The sequence below is a fragment of the Serinus canaria genome, chromosome 2 (assembly GCF_022539315.1).
Source record: "Serinus canaria isolate serCan28SL12 chromosome 2, serCan2020, whole genome shotgun sequence".
NCBI classification, from domain to species: Eukaryota; Metazoa; Chordata; class Aves; order Passeriformes; family Fringillidae; genus Serinus; species Serinus canaria.
In genome coordinates this window covers 69,994,531-70,010,082 of record NC_066315.1, presented here as the reverse complement: position 1 = coordinate 70,010,082, position 15,552 = coordinate 69,994,531, and the positions used below count along the sequence as shown (strand labels likewise).

The following is a 15,552-nucleotide window of genomic DNA, read 5'->3' as shown; positions in this document are numbered from 1 at the left end:
AATTTGCACATCAGAGGGCTTCAGAACTTCCTGCAGGCTACAAACTCGGCACTGTGAGAAGTGAAAGCACTTCCACCCTTACCTATACTCTGCCTACTTCCAAGTTTTCCGGTGCTATTACACTAGACTGGGGTAGGGCTATATTACATGCATCAGGTTTCAAAAATGACTTTACTGTTTGCTGCACCTATTCCTTTTTGATGTCTTTTCTTATATAGATCTTTATTCATAGTGTTTAGTAATGCTGCTTGTGCCTTAGTTCCTGGTATATTGCACCAGCAGCCTCTATTTAATTGTTTATTATTTGTTATCTATTAAATACACATTTCTGGCCTGGAGTCACTGCCTTTGTTTCTAGTGTCATTCCATATTCATTCATGGTTGATTATTTGTACTCATGCATTTGCAAAAAAGCCATGAAATTATTTACACAGGGAGAAAGCAAAGAAAACTGACTGCAGGTTGACTAACAGGAGCAATGGAGTACGAGTTGCAGCATCGCAACACATCCGTACTGGGACAGCAAAAGGTAAGGTGCTTTTTCCAAAGCTGTTAGTAAGAAACAGAACTTGAAGCTGATTTATTTGAGGTCTTCTGTAAAGGGGAAAGCACAAGTCTGAAAAATGTTCTGGAGCAAGTTGGTATATTGGCAGTCTAATTTGTGCTTTGACTTGCTGTACAGAACACACTAGACTCAGTCTTCTGTATCCAATTGCTTGGAGTGTGTCTCTTCATGCATAGGTGGCAAAATACTTCTGAAGTCTGCATAAGTCAGCTTATGGGGTGGAGTAATTGCAGAAACAGCTACTGTTGGGCTTCTGCCATGTGAAATTCAGCAGTCTGAGTGTGTGGACATGGAGCATCTTGCCATTAAGTATGCTCTTTGAAGCCTGCTAGTTTCTTCATCTGTTGTGCAATGGCCCACAAGAAACCTGTCTAAAACCTGTGTTGTTAGAACTGTAGTTGATGACCTGTAGTGTTTATACCAGGTGACCTCTGAGCTACAACACAGAACTGTGTATGCTGCCCTAGCAGGATTGTCAGTTTAGGGTAATCCTAAATGGAGTGTCTAGTCCAAGACGTGTGTACATCAGTCAGTTGTAAGAAAAAATTATACTTGTGTTCCTTTACTAAACTGAGTCTTCAAGCTTTATTACAAATTTCTGAAGGTCTGTGCTACCCATTGACTTTGCCATCTTGATGGTTTCTAAATTCGCACTATCAGTTGCGACCTCACCTGTCTTATGTGTAGTTCTTGTGACGGAAGGTTGACAGAGTTTGCCTTTTTTTACACCGCCTAATTGCCTAAGTGTTGAAAGGACTCTTAAAAGTGCCTTGTCCTTCTGTTGCTTCCATTTGTGATACAATCTTGATTAAGCTTTCATTCTTTCTTCTCACTGCTTCTCACCTTGGAGGGTTCCAGCTGGATCCAGTTTGGGCAGGTGTTTTTACTTTCTACCAACAGCATTTGAGTAAAACTTTTAAGAACTCACTGTTCACAAACTTAGCAAAATTAGAACAGTTTTGGAAAGCCATAGTTAAGGGCCGTTAAGCAGAAAACATACTCTACAGCAGAGCTCTGCTGCATGCATTTCTGATTGATTACTGTTTTTATTGTCAGGCAAAACGTACTGTGTTTTGTGAACTGACAGTGACTTTAGGAGGTGATGCAGTGGTGTGTAAGGGGAGACCTTATCTCTCTCTATAACCACCTCAAAGGAGGGTGTAGCCAGGTGGGGCTCAGTCTCTTCTCCCAGGCAAACAGCAACAGGACAAGAAGACACAGACTTAAGCTGTGCCAGGGGTAGTTTAGGGTAGACATTAGAAAAAAAATGAATCACAGAAAGAATGACAAGGCATTGGAATGGGCTGCCCAGGGAAGTGGTGGAGTCACCATCCCTGGAGGTGTTTTGAAAAAGACTGGATATGTGGCACTTGGTACCATGGTTTGGATGATGTTAGGCATAGGTTGCAGTTGATGATCTCAGAAGTCTTTTCCAACCTAATTGATGGTCTGATTCTGCAAAGTTAGTAGGGAATGCTTTTCCATAGGAGTTCTGTTTGCTTACTACCCACCACTCTACAGATGTGAAACTGCCTCCTGTGAAACTGTTGGCTGGTTCAAAAAAAACCTCTAACCCACAGAGGCTGAAAGCCATTAAATCCTGCTCAGAGACGATCTTTCAACCCACATAAAAACATCAAAACATATTTTGAGAAACTTATTGGAGAAGTAGTCTATGGGGGAAAATAATAGTCTGAATCTCTGCCTAGGTTTATATATCCAGGATTGGTTTGAAATGCCCTATTTTGAGTCTGTAATTCTTAACTGCCTCATGTTTTCTTTCTTTTTTTCTCCCTATTTTGAGCTTGTCTGAAGTGTTAGTTAGTTACAGTGGTGACTTTTAAGACTGCATACTTTGTGATTAGCACTTTACACTCTGGCTCTTAGTGATCCCAGGTTCATACTGAGGCTCTAGTTTATATTAGATGTTCAAAGTACTTGTTAAAATAATTTAAGCAATTATGGGTTTAATCCAGGCAGTTATTTCAAGAATTGAAGCATTAAGGCAACTTTTTGGTGAGCCATCTCTGTTAAACTTCCGATAGCAATAAAAAATGGGTAGAAATTATTTTATTTATAAATTATTATAATAATTAGTGGTCTCATTTTTGTCCTGAGGTTTTGCTAACCAAGGTTTTGTGGGTTGGGGTTTCCAGTTTGTGTCTGTCATTTCTGAGAGAGGGTGCATTTGTCATTCTTCCCCTCTGAGGCTGTACTTGAAAGCCAAACCACAGTAGCTATCCACCCTGAAAGTTGGTTTCCAGCAAAAGTGTCCCATGATCCATTCAGAATTTAGAAAACAGTTTACCACTTTTTCAGTTCACCTCTTTTTCTTTAAACAGGATTTGTTGATAGAGTTTGGTTAAAGCCTGTTCTAGAAGAGTGAGTTGTGAAGTGGTGCATTGTTTTGCCATGTCCTGCTGAGTTAGCTTCCTGCTTGTGCTGGTGTCACCGAGGAGCGCTGCAGCTCTGCCAGCGGAAATGCTGGATCACTACTGTTGAGAGGAAATCAGTGTTGTACTACAGTCCAGTATAAACATCACAGGAATCATTCAGGATCATCATTCTTATCACTGCTTTGCATAAATACCAGTTTTCAGTATCACTTTCTTTAACACCACGGATTCACTCATCACAAATTTAGGGACGAGAGCAGTCCTGAGTGCTGGGAACGAAAGTGATAGAAATACAGGGAACAGATGCAATTAAGTAGAAACAGGCAAAAATCTCAACTAGTGGGAAATGTGAGAAAACCAAAATAACCTCACTTCCATACCCTGAGATTAAAAATAAAACTGACAACTTTTATTTGTAGATCTGAATTTGGATGCTGGATCTGGTCATGATACGTGTGGAGAAACATCATCTGAAAGTTACAGCTCTCCTTCTAGTCCGCGACATGATGGGCGGGAAAGCTTTGATAGTGAAGAAGAAAAAGACAGAGGTTGTATTTATGGACAGTGTGCATGAATGCCTTTATTCCTGGACTAATCTCTTTACTGCAGTTATTTTAGTTCATTTTTCAGTTTGATTAGGTACTTTTGTTTTCTGAACTAGCCACAGAAAATATTTTTCTTTGTGGATTCATGACTGGGCCTTTTGAAGGGCTTCTAGCACTGTTCAAATACCACTGAGCTTTAGGTTACTAAACATATATAATAATTTTTTTGCCTCAGTGATATAGCCCTCTTGAGAAATTTCCATGGTAATGTAGGAAACTTTGGCCTGAAAGGGGCTGGGTTTATATAAAATTATGGGTGGCATGTCCGAAAGCTCTGTCTTTTTGTACTGACAATTTGCCACTCCTTCCAAATTTAAATAATCTCTGTTAATATCTTTCTAGACAGATGCAAATTCCAAATTTACTCTGTGTCCTACTCTTCGCAGTTGCAAATATGCACAAGTTAAAGACACAGTAGCTAGTTGGGCAGGGAGATACACGCAAGTCATGAAGATGGACCTAGCTTAATTTGGATGAATGAAAAGAATCTTGAAGATGTCACAGTTTGGGAAGACATAACTATCATTCACCTCATCAAACTCCATAGGTTTTATATGGGTAAATGGGTCCAGGGCATGATTCTCTGTTGCTTGAGGTTCATTGTTATGACTGACAAATGCTTTTTTCCTCACAGATACAGACAGCAATTCTGAGGACTCTGGGAATCAAAATACAACCAGGTTTACAGGCTACAGTGCTGTCAGTTCATCAAATATGAACAAATCATCTGCTCATATCTCTTCAGTGAATAATGAAAATGGGAGCCTTTCAGAAGATCCTTTGAATGCAAAGTTTCAGCATATTTCCTTCATGCCTGCCTTACACTGTGTGATGCACAGCGCTGCCCAAAAGCCTGAAGCAGTTGTCCCACCACCAATATCTGCAGATGGTAAAACCATGGGAATGCTGGTTACCACACCTGTCGCTGTCTCGCCGGTGAGAGAGGCTGCGAACTCACCTCCTGCAGGAATGGGCCCAGTGACCTCTGGTGAACCTGAGAAACGCCTTGAGCTCATGGCTTCCCCTTTGCCAGTCCCATCGTCTTTCCTTCCACATTCTGTCCAGCCTGGTAGCCCTGGTTTGCATTTGGCAATACATAGGTTGAAAATCCCCTCTCCACAGGGATCATCAGAAAGTTGCACAGTTAACGGACCACAGCAGCCGACAGGAAACTTAAGTATTGGATCACCAAATACTGCCTTTATCCCAGTCCACAATCCAGGTAGTTTCCCAGGATCCCCAGTTCCTACTACAGATCCCATCACAAAACCTGCATCCCAAGTGGTAGGACTGAATCAAATGGTGCCTCACATTGAGGGAAACCCAGGAGCAATCCCTCAGCCTACCAATCTCAAGGTAGTTCTTCCAGCAGCTGGTCTCTCCACAGCAGCACCGCCACCTCCACCAGCTTCGTATGCTTTGCCAGGCAGCCCTCACGCTACCAGCGTGTTGCCCAACCAGAATACAAACGTGCTGAGCACTGGAGCAACTTCCTCACCACCTCAGTCCGCTGGCCTCGGTGTTGGTCAGGTGCAGTCCACTGTTCCTCCTGCAATCCCAACACACACGCCCGGCCCTGCCCCCAGCCCAAGCCCCGCTCTAACACACAGCACTGCACAGAGTGACAGCACATCCTACATAAACGCTGTTGGGAATAATAACACTAACGGGACAATGTTACCTCCGCAGCAGTTGGGATCTGGCCCTTGTGGTTCTTGTGGACGTAGGTGTAGCTGTGGGACCAATGGCAGCCTTCAGATTAATAGCTATTTTTATCATAACCCACTTCATGGACAAGTCTACAGAGTTCCATCTTTCTTCACTCTGCCATCACTTTGCAATGGCAGCTACCTCAATCAAGCACATCAAAGCAATGGAACACAGCTTCCGTTCTTCCTGCCTCAGTCTCCGTATGCAAACGGGCTTATGCATGACCCAGTGATGGGAAGCCAAGCCAACTATGGTATGCAGCAGATGGCAGGATTTGGGAGGTTCTATCCTGTATATCCAGCACCTAACGTAGTTGCCAACACAAATGGGTCGGGACCCAAGAAGAATGGGAACGTTTCATGTTACAATTGTGGTGTAAGTGGACACTATGCGCAGGACTGTAAGCAGTCATCCATGGAGGCCAGTCAACAAGGTAATCATGATAACTCCCAGAGGACTTGCTTTTGAGTTTGGTAGTTTCTCTTTACCTTTCTGAATGTGCTGTTTCTGGTCTTGCAGAAAGGTGTGCGTGCGTGTGTATGTTTCGTGTAAATGGTTGTGCACTAGTGACCTGCTCTAAAACTGCAAAGTATCCTATCTCTGCCTGAAAATCTTGTAGAACAGTGCGAGGGAACGGGGCTCACAGCGTGAAATTGAAAATGGGTTCAGAGCTGAAAAGTAAAATGATACCAGTCCTAAATTGTCATTCTTTTTTCACTGGTTTGGTTTTGGCATTGTGTTGAGACTTGCATGTTGTTTCAATTTTCCCATTCCCATTCAGTGGGGTGCTTTTTGAGAGAACTCATTGGCAAAAAGAAATCAGTTATTGTTCATGATATGACCTTGGATTCCTTAAACTTCTGAGAATTGAAAGAAAAACCAATAGACTGGCCATTTGATATTTAACATTTTCTAGGGCTTACCTTTGCACAATCAGCCATCCTTCTGTGCCCTGTCATGCAATACATTTAACTTTTCAGACAGTTGCTGCTAAAAGGCAGAAACTGATTGGAGCTAAATATGAAAGGAATAGCTCCCATTTCTCCATCCAGAAGAATGGGGAAAATGCAGGGTTTGCATCGAGCACAATCTATTTTTGATTCCTGCCCTTGTTCCCATTCTGACTTTAGTAGTTTAATTGGACCAGAACAGGAAAGATGAACCTTGATGGGGACCATCTTTTCATTTTTCTAGTAGAGCTCAAGTACTATATCTACATTCTGTATCTTTTTTTTAGACTTACAGTTCTAGCAAGCGGATGAAAGAAAATAGGATAAAGTCTGTGGACCTACTTTAAAAGGACTGGAGGATGATAGTGCCTTTTGAAGAGCATGTCCATTTTGATACCTTGTAGTGGTTTTGTAATCCATTTTAATTGTGAGCAGTGACTTAGTAGTTCTCTTTCCTGTTTTAGGCACTTACAGACTGAGATACGCACCTCCCCCTCCCCCTTCCAATGATACCTTGGATTCTGCAGACTGAAACAAGTAAACATTGCCTACTTAAAGTGAAGCTTGGGAAATTGGGGGAAGGTGTGTGTGGGCGGGGGAGGTTGGTCTTGTGTTTTGGGACATTCCCGGTTTTATATTCTTTTGGAATTTTTCATTGCTTTTGCACCTCTGTTCCATACAAAAGAAGAAGGCTGAGTCCCTGATCTCCTCCTGGTTCTACAAGAGGCTTGCGTAATGCATGTAATTCACACACACAGCCAAACAATCAGACAGAGCATTCGAACCATGCTTTTGCACTGAAGACTTGAGACATGTGCAATGTTTACTGCAGTTTAAAAAAAAAATTCCTCTGACCTCTGACATCACTGGTGGAGCAGTCACATGGTGAAAGAAGAAACTTGGTCATGTTCCCCACCACAATCTTCTTCCCTCCCTCCCTGTTCTCCTTATGCTGCTGTTTTCTTTACTTCCCCTGGTTGTCCACGTGCATTTGTTGGGCTTGCATGAGTGTTTAGCAGTTCATACAGACCCTGCCCATACTCTAAATTTAATGTTCATGAATTGAGGGGAGATGTTCAAACATCCTGTTAGCAGAGTCCAAAGGAAAACACGACAGTGTATGTGTACTATACCTGATAATAATACAGATATGCAGCTCTCAAGGGGCCCAAACAAATGAAAATACATAGAGCAGGAAGGGGCTGAAACTGTGTGGACTGGAACAGATTTAGAACAATGAACGAGCTTAAATTGACAGATTTTTCTTCCCTTGTAGCTTTTTAGCCTGTATGTTCAGCAACAAAGGTGAAAAAAATGGTATGAATGTTGTACTCAGTGTGTTTGCATTTGTAATGAAAGTTGACAGCATTTTTTCCTTTTTTAAAGCTATTCTACATCGTGTCAACACAGAATGAACATTACTTGATTGAATTTTTCCTAAACTATTACAGTGTTGCATTGTACTTAGAATGTAAATGTTTTATTTCAAACTGAACAAAAGCTATGGTTTTCTACAAAATAGTCAGGTATTAGTATTAGAACCTGTCTACCAAATAGGAAAGTCACTATTTTATAACAATTTACCACTATGCGTAATTACGGTATAATGTGAAAGACTGAAATGAGTGTTAAGATGGTATTAAACATGTCAGTATCATGAGTAAGTAAGTTTAATGCTGCTGTATTTTTTATTTTATTTTTAAAAGCCAATATATGTACTAAATTGCTTCCAGGTAATATTTGATTTCCTAAAGTGCACTGAGGTTATCTGGAAGACGAGTGTGTTTTTTGACTGCTGCATTCAACACCGATGAACAACTACCACTGTATATCCATAAGGTTTGGCATTCCTCACAGTTCATGGCAGAAGTGTTTTTTTCTTAAAATCAGACCCAGTGTCCGGTAGAGGGATGAAATAAAAATCAATCTTTGGTTCAGCTGTCTAATAAATTGCTAAACAAACAAAAAACTTGAAGAAAAAAAAAGCTTGATTACTACATTTCTTCATAGATAGCATTTATATTTATAGCACCAGTGTACATTTTGAAACTTTTTTCTTGGAGGGGGGGGAGGGGAGGGAGGTAGATGAAAGCTTTAATTTAAAAATAAAAAAAAAGTTTAAGTAGTAAATGAAAATTATTTTGATTAAAATTTTTATTTGATCTGGGTATTTTTGGACCACTTGAAATGACTGAACTGCGTTTGAGTTGAAGTGAGGGTGTTAAACCACCAATGGACATGTATTGTGAATTACCTGCCAGTTGTACTTTATGGAACTTATTTTATGATTTAAAATACTGTACTGTAAATAGGAGGTATGTTACCTTCTCTTTATTTGTATGTTTACCATATACTTTGATATTTGAAATGTACTGGAAAGGTCACTTATATTTCTAGAAGAGATTGGATTTTATGCAACCTTTTTCCTTGAATTAACAGCAATAAAAAAAAAGAAAAAAAGTACCTGTGTGCATGTACTGTCCTTTATCACTGAGAACGATGAATCACTGCTGCTGGGTGTAGGGATGGAATGATGGAGGGTTTTGGCAAGCTACCATTTTGGGTGGAATTTGTCACTTTTGAGACAAAGCCAAGAATATTTGACTTAAACTGAGGTCAGTCTTGTGTCTGAAGTCAAGATATTGTATCTTGATTTAAACTTCTTTAAGATACAGATCTCCTGGTAGAAAGAGGTTGCCCTTGTGTGATAGGCCCAGGACTTGGACCTCAGCCCTTTCAGAATAGGTAAGCTTATCCTAACCTGATGGCTCCTGGATTTGGGCTGAAATCCGAGTTAAATGTGCTTTTTTATTGTTTTACTGCCATGCAAATAATGTGTGTCCTAGTCCTGTAGTGACCAGAAAGTGAGATCTTCTATTTCTAAAGTAAAAGGAAGGGCAACAGGAGTTGCTGGGAGTAGGAAGGAAGCTTAGAAAAATTTGCCTGATTGCAAGGCAGTTGAAGGGTCTGCTAGGAATGCAGTGTCTGGATGTGCTTGGGTTGTTCTTAGGAAGAGTACTGAGGACTCTGATCTCACTCTGCTGTAAGGAGAACTTCTAATTCTGACTACTTGGCTGCAGTTTATCTATGGAGCCAAGGGCCACAGACTACCTTGGATTTTTGTCCCAGATTTTTTTATCCCAGAACAACCTACTTCTGGAGAAACCAGTTCAGGTGATGAGGAAGCTGAAAGTTGCCCATGAACCCAACCTCTCTGGCAATTCCCATGATCGTGGTGGGGTATTGAACCCAGGAGTCACACAGACACCATGACACAGTTTCCATAACTGCAAGCAGCCCGTGTCCTTCCCTGGACTCCAGGGAGTGTGAATACCTGTCCAAAGAGTTTGTAAATGGTGAAACTACTCTGAAAATGCCATCTGCTACGTACAGTGCCATCTTGAGTTGCTGGTATACTCATTTGCCTCTGTGCTGCAAGCAGCCCTGCCTTTGACAGATCCTGGCTGGACTCAATTCAAAAGTGTGAAAATACATACCCTGTGGCTCAGCAAACAGCAGAAACACCTCATACTTCTGGTGTTTGATGTGCTGGAGAGCTGACAGCGCTTGTACCTGGCTGTCCTCTCTTCTCTGGCTGCACCACTGCTGTCTGTGCAATCAGGTTTCACTCCAGCTGCAGCTCCAGAGATTCTCCCTCCTATGGAGTGGCTTGGAAGCTGCTGAATGCCTCAAAGATAAATGAGAAAATCCCAGTAGTTGGTTGGCCTGAGCAGCTATCCAGGCTGTCCAGGAGTCATTCCTGAGTACTGTGCTGCTCCTGGTTTGCAGTGCTGCTCTGGATTGGAGCCATTTGGTTCCTAAAGCTGGAAGAAAAAATGAATAATGAGGCAGGCCTGGAGAGGATGGGAAGGAGGGAGCACAAGGGAGTGTGATGATGCACGCTGCTTGCTGTGGCTGAACAGATGGCCTCATTTTCCCAGCTAAGTGACCTTAGGATGGCAGGGATGGCCTAGTGCCTGGGTCTTGGCTTAGCTGATGCTACTGGAGAGGTAAAGGAACAGAGCACCTCTGTGCTCTGCCAAGGCAGAGGGGGAAGTAAAAAGGTGGGGAAAGGTACATTGAAAACTGCAGAACTTGACCAGTGCCAAGCTACTTCAGTTTTAGAGAGATGGAAGTACTATCGTAGTTTGTTTCAGCTTTGCTCATGGTGTGAGCCTCTGGAGGTGTGCTGGCCTGGGCCTTCTGAGGCTGCTCTCCTGAAATAACTTTGCCTAAATTCTGCACACAGGAAAAAAAGAGCTTCCTGCTCAGGGCAGGTAACTGCAGCTGCTGGAGTTGGGCACAATATATTTAATGGCCACGTGGGCTGCCCTTGTGCTTGAGGGAAAGAAGAGGTGTCCTAAGGCACAGTCAGACGTTTTTACTGTAGCTCAAGTGCTGTCTCAGTTTCGTGGAACTAACCTGTAGTCCTGTGCTCCTCGCATGAGGGAGGAGGGAAAGCACATCTCTGAGCATTATGCTGGAAGAACACTTTGCTTCTCTGCCCATGGCCGCATTCCTCAACCACTGATCGGAGTAGAGAAGCAGGGTTCTCATTTTGGACCAGCTTTTGAGGTGGCAGCAGCAGAGAGAGCCGAATTAAACTGCACATGTGGTAGATTAGAGACCAGAATGTATGAGCACTGTATTTGGTCCAGCTGAAAGACCACCTACGTCTGCAGGCTCTCACCAGCACTGATCAGTTGCAGATATTTCAGAAGAAAGTACTTGTAATACAAAGAGGAGAAAGACAAGTGGTAATTATTGCAAACGTTGCCTAGCAAAATAACGTGTGTCAGGTTCATCCTCACAATAGGTGGCAGCATAACTCCACCAGTGGAATGTGTGGGAACTTCTGAGGTACCACTTAAGATCACAGAAATCACAGAATTTTCTGCATTGGAAGGGCCCCACAAGTCCAGCTCTTAAATAATCAAACCCATGACCTTGGTGTTATTGGCCCCATGTTTTAATCACTCAGATGATTCAGTTTAACTTGGTTTCAGCATCTTCATGCCATCTAAGTAAGCTTTTTCTTGTGATTCTGTAATGCTCATTTCTGTTGAGTTTTCTCATGTTTATGGATTTTCTTACATGATGAGCATACTGCTTGTTACCTCTCAAAAAAATAAGAATGGTAACTGTGTGGCCAGCAGATTGAGGTAGGGGATTCTCCCCCTCTGCTCCTCTGTGGTGAGATCCCATAGCTGGAGTAGTGTCCAGCTCTGGGGCAGCTCCCTAACTTAAAAAGGATGTGGACCTTGAGTCCAGAGAAGGTTCATGAAAGATGATTTGAGGGCTGGAGCCCTTCTTTTTTGAGAAAAGGCTGGAAAAGCTAGGGGTGTTCAACCTGGAGAAAAGAAGGCTCTGGGGGAGACCTTATTGTGGCCTCCAATACTTCAAGGGTGCCTACCAGGAAGGTGGTTTTAAACTGACAGGAGGATGGTTTAGATTAGATACTAGGAAGAAATTCTTTACTCTGTGGGTGATAAGAAATTGGCATGAGATGCCCAGAGAGAAGGTAGGTGCCCCATCCCAGGAAACATTCATAGTCAGGTTGGGTAGGACTCTGAGCAGCCTGATCTAGTGAAATGTGTCCCTACTCATTGCAGGGAGGTTAGAATAGGTGACCTTGAAAGGTCCCTGCCAACCCAAACCAGAGCTAGAATAGCCCAGGTGTCATAACAAATACTGAAGATCCAGAGAATTGCAGCCAGATGTGGAAGCTGTGTCTTCAGAACTGTTGAGGATTAAAATAGTTCTAGAAGCTTGCATTCATACAATGAAAATTGCTTTCTGAGCGCTCTGAAGCTTTTTTTTTTTTTTTTCCTGGGAGTAATTTCTGAGGCAGTCTGGTTATCTTTGAGGGTAATGTCTTAATCTCTACTTAGCCTGAAGGTCCACAGATCAGACATTTATCTGGAATATCTCATGCTTGGGAACATTTTGCCCTAGAGACAGAACATAATAAAACTATTATTTTTAATATTGATATGTGTTCCCTGACTGGTGTACAGGGTCACTGTTACATGAATGAGTCAATAGCACAAGGTACAAAAGCAGAGGCTGAAAAAAGTGCTGAACTTGGAAAAGGAAAGCTGTATCTTAGAACTTTCCTCTGATCTAAAATGTCCATCTTTTACTGACTTTTAAAGTATGCTTTTGACCAGAGGCAGAGGATGTTGAAGATGGATACAAAGATAAGAATTTACAATGCTCATTGGTGTTCCTATGGAAAGATGGGGATTGTTGCATTAAAAACTTACTTGCCACTTAACTTTGATGTTAAAATAATGCTTAGGAACTTCTTTAAAAAAATTATGGGATACATAATAAAATATAATTTATATAATCAAACATTACATTAAAATAGTCTTTTACATAATTTGTAGTTTGATGCCATTTCAACATCTTCAGATTTCTTTCTTGTTTTTACCAAAACTAAGATTTGAAACTGATGGCATGTCTAGGCTGAGTAAATATAATTAAATAAAAGTAATTGTCTTGCTATCAGAATGTTCCTTTCCTTTCTTTAAAATGTTTTTTACAGATATGCACATGCCTCAGCAAAAGAGCAGACAGCTTAGCAGTCTCAAGATTTCTGGATGAAAGCATCATGGGACTTATTTTAATTGCTCCTTTAAGACCAGATTGGCTCTGAGGTACATCTTACCAAGGCCTCCTGGGTATTTCAAACCAGGCATGTAAATCCTGGCCTCTGTCAGCGTACAAAATAAAGATCACAGATGAAAAGAGCAGTAACATGAGGAGAGGAGAGCAGGGGAAAGCAACAGCAGCACCAAAAAAATAGGAACAGGCATTGGGGAGAGACAATTTCCACACATCACTTGATTTCTTACCACAGCTCAGATCAATTTCATAGCACAGAACTTCAAAGAGCAACTGCATCAATTTGGTGCAAAACCAGCTGAATTCTGCATGTCACCACAGTGCAGTTGGCCAGATCAGACAATGACAGAGGAGATGAGCCCTTCCAGCAATCTGCACAGGGCTGAGTTATGTGGACATGGGACATACTAGAACAATACATTCAAAACCTTATAATGTGTTCATAATTGTTATGGCTACACAGAGCTAGCTGACACTGCTCTGAGTGTTGTCTCCCTTTGATTTTTTCCCCCCTGTTTCTCATTTATGTTTGCTGGGTTTTTTTTTTTCATCTCACTTTTGCCCTGGTTAGACTTTCGAAGTCTCTTACCCATTTGTGCTAAAGCCATGCACACGATGAAGGTGACAGAGACTGTAATGTTATGGTTCATGGCTTAAACATTGCTATGAAAGACGTGGAGGGCCATTTGAAATGCTTTAATCTGTGATAGGGAAACTCCCAAATGATAGTATAACTTGCTAATTCAAAATAAAAATAACCAGTGCAGGAGGGTAGCTATCAGAGTCTGAGCCTGTGCCAGAGCCTGCCATTGCAAAGGCAGCTTAATAGGAGCTGGGACTTTGCACTGCACACTGAAAACATATTTTTCTTCCTTTCTGAGGAAGAAAAATCTCATTTCTAGCATGTTCTTAGTTGGAGGAGGCAAAGAACAGGATGTTAATTCAGAGTTAGACAGGAAAGCAAATGTGCTTGGATACTCTACAACTAAAGCTTGATTCCCAAAGGCTGTCATGCCTCCAGCACCACTGGGGAGAGCAGCTGCCCTGAGGTGACAAAGCTGTCACTTTGTCCAAGCCAGAGATGTCTAGCCAAGCTGCTGGAGACCAACAACAGCATTTCCTAAGTTTTGTTCTTGACTGTGGAAGGGAATATGATAATGCTTTTATTGCCATCTGCTGCCAGCAGGTTCCTAATGCTGTGTGGGACAGCTGGTGGGAAGGTGCTGTGCTTCACTGCCCAGTGAAGACCTGGCAGAGCAGGGCACTCATGCCCTGACCAGCGCTCTGCCCTCGGGCTCAGGCACCGCTGCCCAAAACCTGGCAGGGCAGCTTGAAGAAAGAGAATGCTGATGTTCCATTTCTCACACAGGCACCTGTGTGAGCCGTGTTTTCATTTGCACCAGCAGCCCCATCAGCAAAGACAACAGGAGCAGGAGGTGCTGAGTTCCCTTCAGAAAAGACGGCCCTGTGGCTTGCAGGATAAATCTCAACCTGCATTTAGCTGGTGATCTGCCCTCACTTTCCTGCTCTTTCCAGAGAACCTGGGACACCCTCGGGCAGGGGGATGCCACCTCCTGGCCAATGGCAGGTGACATGCACAGCACTTCAGAGCAGGTTTTGACTTGCACATGGCTGGGGGTGAGCATCCTGCGGGCAGAGAAGTGGATCATGCTGTGATCAGGAGCCACAGGGGGACCACGACTGCTTGCTGGTGGTCCGTGCTACAGAAGCTTCATTTACAAACTGCAGTTGTTTCTGGTTCTGGATCTATGTTAAAAGCACCTACCTAGCCAGTGGTCTTCTTGCAAGCAAGTAGAGCCTGGGTTGGGATGCAGTAGGTCAAGCCAGCCTGACATTTCCAATGGTGAGTATAGGCAGAGTGTGGGCTCCTTGAAAGTTTAACCATTTATTTGGGCCCTTACTTTCTTAACTGCCAAAAAATACCTTCTTGATTAATGCCCTAAAATTTCATCTTTCAGTGCACATCTTTAACCAGTTTTAGACAGCTTCCATATTCAAAAGACTTTAGCGCTTCAGGCTTTCTCAGTCAGAGGGAAGGCGATGGGAGCCCTCTCCCCACCCCACTGGGTGTTGTCACTCACCCTGTATTTTTCAGCCTTTCTTTTGTTTGGAAATGTATCTAGTTTCCTTCTGAACTCTTTAAAGCTCCTTACTTCAATGACAGACATGTGTAACACATTACATATGCTCTCTTCCCTTTGGTCCATGAGCTCTTCCCGTCTGTCTCTGATGGAGGGACATGCCAGGCTCCTCCTGTTGCCACTTAAAAGCCGGGAAGCTCCCTTGGTTCTTTAATAAAATTAATCAAAATTAATTTTGCTTCAAACGCTCGCTCTCTCTCGAGCCGCACAGAGCTCGCTTCGCTCTGCTTAGGTGTTTGCACATTGTGCCGTATTGCTCCATCCATGCCAGGATATTATTTTTACAGCTGGCCGTGCCTTTGATAGAGGGATACGTGAGAGTTTAAAGGCGGCAGAGGGAAGGAGGGAGGGTGGGATGGAGGGATGGCGGGGAGCCACCGCAGCTGCTCCCGAGCGGGAGCAGCGCTGCCCCGACTGCCGCGCAGAGCAGAGCAGAGCACCAGCGGGGTGGCTGCTCGGCAAAGCCCGGGGGGCGAACAAGCCAGAGCCGATGCAAGACGAACAGCGGGGCCCTGGGGGCACTAATGGGCCTCC

The 15,552-nt window shown here is 42.9% G+C and overlaps 1 protein-coding gene across 4 annotated transcripts in view; it reads left to right on the top strand.

Annotated features, from left to right (window-relative positions):
* Positions 1 to 8,689, top strand: part of ZCCHC2 (zinc finger CCHC-type containing 2) — a 44,165-nt gene extending 35,476 nt beyond the window's left edge. For all 4 annotated transcript variants that reach the window (XM_050970525.1, XM_050970524.1, XM_018926803.3 and 1 more), the window contains 4 exons: positions 435 to 529; positions 3,381 to 3,509; positions 4,201 to 5,709; positions 6,691 to 8,689. In XM_050970525.1, coding sequence (XP_050826482.1) covers positions 435 to 529; positions 3,381 to 3,509; positions 4,201 to 5,709; positions 6,691 to 6,758 — 1,801 coding nt within the window. In that variant the 3' untranslated portion in view covers positions 6,759 to 8,689. The remainder of the gene's footprint in view (positions 1 to 434; positions 530 to 3,380; positions 3,510 to 4,200; positions 5,710 to 6,690) is intronic.
* The last annotated feature ends 6,863 nt before the right edge of the window (positions 8,690 to 15,552 follow it).